The 10,059-nt window shown below is 40.3% G+C and overlaps 1 protein-coding gene across 4 annotated transcripts; it reads right to left on the reverse strand.

Annotated features, from left to right (window-relative positions):
- Positions 1-365: 365 nt before the first annotated feature.
- Positions 366-8,452, reverse strand: LOC136542257 (protein ACCUMULATION AND REPLICATION OF CHLOROPLASTS 3, chloroplastic-like). 4 transcript variants are annotated; one of them, XM_066534602.1, is made up of 16 exons: positions 8,102-8,451; positions 6,913-6,971; positions 6,722-6,786; positions 6,385-6,519; positions 6,217-6,265; positions 5,554-5,666; positions 5,399-5,470; positions 5,202-5,312; positions 4,946-5,090; positions 4,588-4,768; positions 2,792-3,055; positions 2,590-2,666; positions 1,361-2,516; positions 1,151-1,288; positions 605-731; positions 366-504 (listed from the first exon to the last, which is right to left on the reverse strand). In XM_066534602.1, exons 1-13 carry the CDS (start codon positions 8,350-8,352, stop codon positions 2,044-2,046), a joined length of 1,995 nt encoding a protein of 664 aa, XP_066390699.1. In that variant the 5' UTR covers positions 8,353-8,451; the 3' UTR covers positions 366-504; positions 605-731; positions 1,151-1,288; positions 1,361-2,043. The 4 variants fall into 4 exon arrangements, with proteins under 4 accessions (XP_066390699.1, XP_066390698.1, XP_066390700.1 ...); XM_066534601.1 differs by having other exon boundaries at positions 2,590-2,681; positions 8,102-8,450; XM_066534603.1 differs by lacking the exons at positions 366-504; positions 605-731; positions 1,151-1,288 and having other exon boundaries at positions 2,461-2,516; positions 2,590-2,706; positions 8,102-8,452.
- Between the last annotated feature and the right edge of the window lie 1,607 nt (positions 8,453-10,059).

Raw genomic sequence — 10,059 nt, forward strand, 5'->3', positions numbered from 1 at the left:
TGGAAACTCAAGCACTCAGTTGGAAATAAGGAGCACGGCCACGAGAGCTTGTTCATCCATGTACAGACCACCCTAATCTGGGAAGACAATATCTAGGGGTTATCAATGGAATTAATCAAACACACTTCACGTTCAGGTACAGTTGGGTAGCTGTTCCCAGCTGGGTACATCAGCCGTATGAACAAAAGCCTCCTCCCATACTTCTAGTGGTATTTACTGAAATGGCTACAGTCTGCCCCTTTGAAATTTGGCATCAAAACTTCAACAGTGCTTCCAACAGGCACCTATTTACGACTTTCAAGACTGAAAATTGAATGACTTCGTGTACAGTGGAGAGGCTCCGAACCAGTGTGCCTTGCAACATCTGAGATTTTGAAGCGTAGCCCCCTACCATGTGAGAAGCGAAGTTTTAGAAATATCTGGAAAAATATATTTAGATCTGAACCTAATTTCTCCATTTTAGTTCTGTCAATAAGTACACCATCAGCCCAAACTTCAATCCACCTGTAATCATGATCAATGATGAAGTCAAGTCCCCCTTTTCGGTCAAAAGAATATACAGATCATGTAATGTACTCTTTCTAGAACATATGGAACAAAATACCCGAGAGAAACCTTGATCCATTTGCATCTACCAACAGGCTCTCCTCATGGCGCCATCCATTTTGGAAATGGCCAAAGAAGATACTCCCATCATTGGCATAAAATCTACCCTCGCCATTAGCCTTCCCCTTCCAAAAATTTGCAAACCAGCGGTCACCGCAATGAAAATAGTACCAGCCCTAGATTGGGGGTCGGGGGTAAGTCAATAAATTGGACCTTTTTTCGTCAAACAGAAAGTAAATCACATGGAGTGTAAAGAGTGTTACATTGTCCAACTTGATACAAAATAAATGTTCAGAATTTGCAGCTTGAATAAGTTAAGGTGCTTGGATATTTCATGGCTGGATTACAACCAAGAATTCAAGACAAACGGTCTTTATATAAAAGATGCCAAATAAAAAAAATCCTGAAGAAATAGCCCTAAGCACATGGCAATCATGCTTAACAGGTATATAAATTAACAGTAAATCTGAAAAGCAGTCTGCTAGTGTTTCCATTTCACAGCTGCGATGTGCAAGATGAAAGCGACTGTAACATACTGCCATACCTTTCCATGAATAAGGTCATCCCTCCATGTCCCATGATATACATCACCGTTACTGTGAAATAGAGTCCCCAAACCAGATCTCTTACCATACCTCCAGAGTCCATCATAAAAGCTTCCATCACTGAAGGTTAGACGTCCCTGTAACGTTTAGCAAGGTAAGATTGTTGAATTTGCCAGATAAGTTGGATAGAACATGTGATCCGATTTCACCTTTCCTTCAGGGACACCTTGGCATCTACCTCTATAAGTTCCCCCTCCATAACATATTTCAACTATGGGGCTCCATGTCTTTTCTGGTTCTCTTTCTGCATCCTACAAGGAAACTGATGGATTACAGAATCTAAGGCCCATAGAACATGCAGATTCATAACAAAGAGACACAAGTGTTTTCCAAATTCTGGCTGAAATGAAACTTTTTTTCCTCCAGAAAAGTAGAAACAGAAAAACAGCACTAACGACAAAGTTAAATCTTGAGCTAATTGTGTTTGCATTGACATCATGTGAGGATTTTTATCACACCAGAAAAAAGGAGTTAACAGAAGACACCTTGATAAAACATCTAAGTAGTACATAACACCCTAGATGCACAAATGTAACTGAATGGAAAACCCATCTTAATACCACAAGAAAAGGGAGCTACTGAGCTAGCTATGCACATGGAATGGATGAGGGAGGCTGCAAAACATTATGAGAAGCTCCAGAGGAAACTACGAGGATGATTTTGGTGCACAGTTATCCATTTTTGGATTAGTAAACTGTGCCTTCTTCGTCAACCTATATGGAATCTGAAATCCAAATAAACAACAAAAAACCTCCTTATCTTTGAATGTAATAAACAAGGAAAAAAACAATATGTTGCACTTTTCTAAGTTGATATGATCTGGGCAAGCTAACTACTTCCCCTTGGTGTCCAAACAAGGAATGAAGCTTATAACAAACTGTGTCAGCATGACATTCAAGGTAAGTATGCAGGAGAGAGAGAAACTAAGGAGCACCAGGGCAGCCCGGCTGGATACTGAGTTTGAGCCACGCTTTCGAGACCTATCCATTCTATTCCTCAGAAATGTGACCGCAGAACTACACACGTCCATTACTTTCTCCAAACGAACATCAGAAAATGGTACTCCAAAGGCAGCATGTCCAGTAGCAACAGTTGTGTCAGCACCAAGAGTTTCAGGCTGCGTATTTGGAGAATGATCAGACTGAACTTTGCTAAGTTTTACACCAACAGGATGAGCGACAATATCAAGCTTATCATTTTTACTGCTTCCACTTGCCATCGCATGCTGTTTAGCCCACAATTGTGCAATATCAAAACCAGGGGAGTTGCTCAAGAAACGATGTTCCTGCTGTGAAACTAAATGCTCTGTCAATAAAACTTAAGTTAGAAAAGCACATGCAAACAAAACAAAGGACGTGGTGCACACAAACAATTTTACCTCTGTTATCGTCTTTGCTCATTTCTCCAGTAACTGCCAAATTACCTTCCAGAGATTCTAGCTTTATTCTCTCATTCCTGTCATTACTGCCTCTAAGACAGAATTGCAGTGGGCATGCTTGGTCATAACAATAAATTTTTTTTAAAAAAAAAGGAACTAGCTTTCCTGGGACAAAAGGAAAGAAGCCAAGTCCGTAAGTTACCTCACAGATTCCAAATCCTCAAATTGTTCAGGAAATAATTTGGAAACAGTAGCATCAGATGACCAATTAGAAAGTTGTGAGAATTCGTCTTGTTCTACAGAATTAGATCTGTTGTCAGGCAGTTGATTAAAGGAATGCTTCGACCTAATTTGTTTCTGCTCAGGGATATCTCCTCCCATAAGAGAGGATATAAAAGGAAAATGCAAGGCCAAATTTGAAAGAAAGCCCTCTTGTACTGTGGAAACACTTTCATCATAATGGTTTCTGTAAAAAAAAATATTGCAGCACATAATCAACCACTAATATCAACAATTGTCACCAATGGGTGAGTAAAGAAAAACTGTATAAGTTAATTTTCTATGCATAATACATAACAGTATATCTGACCTAGCACAAATTCAAATCTCATCATTGAGTAAAATGTAGTAATATTTGCGCAGCTATTTTTTAGACTACATATGCTGCTAGACTAGTCTATAGTGATATTTATTAACACTACAATCACATAAAAAGCTGAAATCCGTAACATCATGAGACCACATCAGAAAGAAATGAGAGTCACACTCTATTTTTTGCACATATCTGTTTAAATATAGAAAGTACCAACTGATGAAAAAAGTAATCAATTAATGGTTCTTTCAAATATACCCTTATTCAAGAAAACAATGAGAAATTGAAGGTCCTCCAATAAAATGGCAGGACAATCTTTTAACCATGAAAAGTGGAAAAGGCATCAGATACCACAACTATAAAGACTTCACTAAGGGCCTGTTTGGATCCCCAGATCTAAAGTTTAGAGCTTTAAAAACTTTAGAGCACTTTAGCTCACTTTTGAGGTCTAAAGCTCTAATGTGAGGTGGGCTAAAGTTTAGAGCTAACTTTAGACCACTTGTTTGGAGCTTTGCAACAACAACAACAACAACATCATAGCCTTTTAGTCCCAAGCAAGTTGGGATAGGCTAGAGTTGAAACCCACCAAGAGCCCCAAGTCATGGTTCAGACACTTCAATAGCTGCTTTCCAAGTATTCCTATTCAAACATAGATCTCTAGGTATATACCAAGCTTTCTAATCTCTTTTTATTGCCTGCCCCCATGTCAATTTCGGTCTTCCTCTACCTCTCCTCATATTATTAGCTTGGCTTAGGACTCCACAATGCACTGGTGCCTCTGGAGGTCTCCTTTGGATATGGCCAAACCACCTCAACTGATGTTGGACAAGCTTTTCTTCAATTGGTGCTACCTCTAGGCGATCACGTATATCATCGTTCCGAACTCGGTCCATTCTTGTTTGGAGCTTTAGCTCTAAAGTTTAGAGGGGAGAATCCAAACAGGCCCTAAAGGTGATAAAGATTGCACCATAGTAGTTATGTGAACTGTGAGAAAGTATATAACACTACCCACCAAAATAGATGAGAGTCTCAGAGTAAGAATGTGATGAGAAATGGGAAGGGAATAGCTGAATATACTACCATGTCATACAAGGGGTAAGAAACTCATGCTCATGTCTGCTAAAAGTGTTATACTAAAAAACACACAGCTGTACATTTATCCCAAGATCACAGGTTCAGTTTGTTATTCATATACCAATCAGATAGTCAACACATGCAATACAACTCAAAGATTTAGCCCTGCTTGATTATCCTTGGCTTGGAAGATTTACTTAACAAAATACGAGATGATATAAAGCATACATTAAAGTCATGGACTATGATTAAGGAATGATAAATGAAAGGGTTCATTGAAAATCAGGCCGGTTATTTAAATTTTCTGCATCAGCTGCTATGCGATGACTTACCGGATAGTTAGAAGAGAAACTACTATCAGTTTTGGCTCTAAATCAGGTTCAGAATTTCTCGAAAATATAATATCTTTGGTGAACCCAGTAACTCGACGAAAGATGTGCAAAATGGAGATCATGTCACCTTCAGACAACACCCGAGCAGTTGTAAGGGAGAGGAAACCACATTGTTCAAGTCCTACACAAAAATGATATATAAACAAATCAGTACAGTCAAAATATAAGCAGCACAAAGATTTGGCTACAAATTTCCACAGATATACAAGTTGCATTGATGCATATGTAGAGTAGATTTTGGCCTTTTTGCACACGCAGCCTTTGAAGGGCGGGCCTAGTGCAAGCAGTAGAGTCTTACCGTCTGTGACCGGAAGGTCCCGGGTTCGAGTTGCAGTCTCCTCGCATTGCACAGGCGAGGGTAAGACTTGCCACTGACACCCTTCCCTAGAGCCCGCACAGAGCGGGAGCTCTCTGTACTGGGTACGCCCTTTTGCACAGGCACCCTTTAAGTCAGGATGCCAAAACATAAACGAATTTCCTTTTTCCTTTTAACATTTCATATAGAATATAGAATAAACACATTAAAAGTTACAAAAAAAGAAAATCAATTCCACCTTTATGCCACCACGAAGAAATGGACATTGGAAGACCGCCTGCTTAATTGCTGACTGGATGTTATAACCAGCACCAAAGCCAACTATAGCTTCCCCATAGCTTCTGAGTAGCTGTTAAGCTGTAGACTGTAAGGATCATTTAAGAAAAGCTATTGTCAAGATGATGGAACTTAATAGTAAGGAAATATCTTAATTACCTTGGCTACATCCTCAGGATCGACTTCCTTAATTTGTGCATTAAGGGAACTCCAGAACATTTTATTGTAACCCTGATATTTAGAGAAGAATGGGATGAAAAAGTAGAGTGCAATATTTCAAATCAAAGCACAGCATAGAAGGATTTAAGACTCACAGACATCATGATAGATATCATGCTAATAATTGACAGGACAGCATCATTGGCACTTTCCAAAGCTTCAGCAAGAGTTTCCACTTCCGTCTCAAGCAATGAATCAGCTTCAATAACTGTGGAAGTATAGATGAAACTGTAATTTTTTAGACTACAAGTTGTTTTTGGATGTGGCTAACTACAATAATGTTAATATTGCATGGAGAACAAACAGAACTAGACCACAAGATTCCAGAATAAATTGATACATTGAGTATATATACCAATCATCATTCATCAATATCCACACCACCAAAGAAGTGTTATTATATTACTGGAAGGACAAAAATCACTTAGCTTGTCATAATGAATAGTTTCACCATCTCATTGTAAAACTTAAGTTTAGCATGTCAAGCAGCATCCATTTTCTTCTTATCATCATCTCAACCTTTGGTGGGACATATGCGCACCAGGGCCTACAAACTTACGATCCAGGAATCGGGACTCGGGAGCATAAGGCACAACTAGTGAAATATCAGTCCTTAGTATAGGTCAATTATGAAGGAAGCAGTGTAAAGCCCAAATAGGACAGAGTGAGAAAAACTTTTATTAATCTTTTTTACTCTCTCATGCCATAGTGCAAAACATTAATGCATGGCTGTAAAAGGTAGGCTAGAAATGTGTTACCAATATGAAAGTTTGAGCACGTTTGAAGTTTGCCAATCAAATCAGCTGCCTGCAGAAGACGAAATTAATAGTAAATTATAAGAACTTATACATCTTTTAAGCAACCTGCACACACAAAGTTCACTGTTCATGGAAAACAAAGAAAATTTCTGCAGAAGTTTTTTTTACCTCTACTTGCCTTCTTTGTCCCTCAAAGCAGAAGGGCTTCAAAAATATTGATGCAGCCAGATTACCAGCAGATTTGACAGCGCTAAGAAGCTCCATTGCAGTAATATGATCAGCATCTTGTCCCACACTAGAAACCTAAATTTAAAAGTCATAGCAAAATATGCGGTTAGATCTCAGTCCCAAATGACAAAAATCAATTGTAGCATGTGTTTCATTAACATTATACAACCAAGTGGTAAGGGATATAGCACAATATCTAAGCACACTCAATATCCTAAGGCCGAACAGTATGAGAGCAACATATGGTGTCAAAAAGAAAGATGAGAAGTGCACAAACAAGAATAACCGCAGGCGGGCACAGATGAAGAAATAAGGGAGGTTCCAAGTCTCTGAACACTGCATCTGAAAAACAGAGAGATGTCAGTTTCATGCTAAAGATAGTAGATAGAGAATGAAAACCACAAAACCATGTACGCATAAAAAACGTTGAATCAACTCAAGAAGTTGAGTCCATGAAAGATGCAGTACCAGTTCCATGACCTTTTTGTATTAACTGAACTTTAGAATTATCAATCACATGTACTGTCCTGAAACAAAATTCAGAGATGGTTTAATTTTTTTTAAAGAATAAAACAAGAAGATAAATGCAAAAACAACTAAGAGTAGCAAACATGCACTTCATTTGAAAATGCAAAGCTTATACTCAACAAAATAAGGGATCTGTCCTAGCAGATTAATCTTCTTATGTGTCAATGGGTAATCACAGCTATATAATCAAAGAGATATTAATACAGAGAAATTGCACAGTACACTGAATTTGTTGTGAAAATAGATGGATCAATGTACTCTTTCAAGAATTCGTTACATTGAATTAGGAAATGCAAGTACATCAAGCGACAAGGTACAAGATGCAGTCCTTAATTAGCTCACGAATTAACATATTAGTATCCAAATATTTCATGCTTCTGTTTCACACTTTAGAAGTATTTACTATTTAGTGCACAGGAGACAACTCTAACTCCTACTGCAGTCTGCACTCTGCAGAATTGTAAAGGAACCAATGTTCCACCACACTAAATAGTGTGTAAGAATGCACTAGGAAATGGGCCATGGGTTAGTTCACTAAGGCATTTGCTTGCAATTTCAGTGATTCCATCAAAGAAAAAAGGTTACCATATGCTGCAGGAAGGTTCTTTGTACTATGACTACAAAAAAAATAACCAATTAAATCTCATAAACAACTCCCTGCTCGCCCCAATATTAATCTGGTAAGCAGAAAATCTTCAAATTCACAATGTCGAATAACATGTTAGGTTAATACTTGGTGAAGTAATGATTATAGTAACAAAAAAACTGATGGTGAGCAAAAATCACCAAAATCACAGCAGGGTAATATTATGCCATTCTGTTTGGCCGAAAGCACTACGGGAAGGCAAATTGCAAACTACATATTTCCAAAAAATATTGTAGCATCATGGAGGAACACACATTGATGATTCCACGTTAAATTTCACCGGTGGAAATCAAAGTCAGACACTAAATTAACTTCGGCAATTGATCAATTCGCTTAGATGGGGTTCCAATTCTACAAATCACGAGTCCCCTGAACAACACTGGGCACGCCAAGGTGGTCTGAAGGCCAAAAACGAGGTCCGCATCGCGTACACCGCCAGACAATGCAGTGTTGGAGTTAAGGAATTCGATGTCGGTTCCGTACCAGAAGCGGATGGGGGTGGAGGACAGCGTGCGTGAGCCCAGGCAGAAGTCAATGACGGCGTCCTTCCGGCTGCCTACGCCGACCACCGCCACGGGCTCCGTCGCCCGCGAAGCACCCTCCGCCGCCGCCGCCGACGCCGCCGCGCGAACTCCGGGGGCGCGGCGCCGGCTGCAGCTGCTGCGGCCCCGCAAGGACATGCGGGGGTACGCGACGGGCGACGGGAGCGGGAGGGCCCGGACGGGAGCCGCCATTGGCGACGAAAGTGTGTAGGCGCCTAGGCGGCACGGGCAGTGAACGAGACTGTGACTGTGAGAGGGAGGAAGCCGCGGTTTAACGGCATCTTGCCGTCAGCTACTGCCGCCGGTGGCAGAGAAGTGCTGCAGCCTGCAGGCGAAGGGCGACTTGGAGCTGGGTTGGGCCTACATGAGAGTCCAATGAGTGAGTAGCCCATATTTCCCAAATATTTCAGTTTAGGCCTCGTAGACTCGTCTTGAATAAGCTCGGTGATAAATAATACGAGTTGAAAAATATTTTATCGATCATTATATATACACAGAGCACAGTATAAACATAGATATTTTCTTATATAGAGAGACCAGAGTATAACTCAGTGTTCACCGAGGCTTTCATATTCATGTAACATTTGTAACTCAACTTTTGTTCATAACTATCAGCAAACAAAACTTATGGTAACTTTCACTTTTCTATATAACGCTTTTAACCCAACATTTTTTTTAACTGCAAGTGGACAAATTTAGCATAAAAAATGGTCAACATATATTTTCTAGCGTAACTTTTATATAATAAAATTTTACGAATAATGTAACTTATATAGATAAATTTTCGTTAACATCTTTCAAAAAAGTTATACATAACTTATCTGGTACAATATATTTACTTAATTTGTTTTAGACAACTTCTCAACTTAAAAAATTGTTTATAATATATAGAATGTGTAGGTTGATGCCTATAACATAGTTGTTACAAGAGCCTTGGTAGCACCTGAGGTTCTGGGTTCGACCCCCCATAGAACAAATATTCCAGGATTTAATGACTTTATGCTTTCAGATGTAGCTGACGTTCTCGTAGACAGCGAGGCGCCTGTGGTGACTTCGTCAATCTCATCTTAAGGATTTGCCAAGCCAGTCTTCGAAGATGATCATAAGGGTAGGGTTTACGTGCGTGGGTTTATAGGGGTGAGTGTGCATATATTGTGACCGTCTCCGTTGTACTATGTAATCTAAAGAAAAGAAGAAACTGAAAGAAGAAAAAATTTAGCAAGAAAACTGGGACGGCCCTAATACCATGGCCTCAGGGATGATCTGCTAAATGGAATTAGATAGCATAGTTAGGGCCTGTTTGCGGGGACGAGACGAGGCCGCGCCAGCGCCCGCCGGTATAGTTGGCCAACGGGTCGGGCCGGCCCGGCCCGGCACGGGCCCCGGCCAAGCACGGCACGTCGTGCCTCCCGTGCTGTGCCCTCCAGGCGTCGTGCCTGGCCTTTGGCCCAAGCACGGCCCTACGGGCCGAAATTCGTGCCATGCTTGCCCGGAAGCACGGCCAGAACTGCGGGCCGGGCCGGCCCAAAGCCTAGTGATCGTAAGTCACCTCAAATTCTTCTCATCCAACAGTTAGCACAGATTCATTCATTCAAATTTCAAAATCTCAACTCACAAGTCAAGAATTTCTAAGTCACAAAGTGTAAAATTGATCACAGATTCATAAACTGTCAAACTGATCACAAATTCTTTTCAGATTCTAACTTCTAAGTCAAGAACTAAGCAAACTCCAAAATTCTTTTCATTCTCATCCAACAGACCAACACTCAGCCACAAACTATTCATCAATGGAAGAAGAGGAGGGTTAGGGTTAGGGTTAGGGATATACCTACGCAACCGGAGCCTGGTGTCGGAGAAGATGAGGGCCACCCAGAGAAGACGACAGTAAGGTTAGAAGGA

The sequence above is a fragment of the Miscanthus floridulus genome, chromosome 3 (assembly GCF_019320115.1).
Source record: "Miscanthus floridulus cultivar M001 chromosome 3, ASM1932011v1, whole genome shotgun sequence".
NCBI lineage: Eukaryota > Viridiplantae > Streptophyta > Magnoliopsida > Poales > Poaceae > Miscanthus > Miscanthus floridulus.

Excerpts from the sequence above, each read along its gene's own strand:
- LOC136542257 (XM_066534601.1), bottom strand. The coding sequence starts at position 8,352 with ATGGCGGCTCCCGTCCGGGCCCTCCCGCTCCCGTCGCCCGTCGCGTAC. Across the intron at positions 6,266-6,384 it reads GACAAAGAAGGCAAGTAGAG|GCAGCTGATTTGATTGGCAA; the intron begins GTAAAAAAAACT and ends CGTCTTCTGCAG. Across the intron at positions 2,682-2,791 it reads GAGGATTTGGAATCTGTGAG|AGGCAGTAATGACAGGAATG; the intron begins GTAACTTACGGA and ends ATTCTGTCTTAG.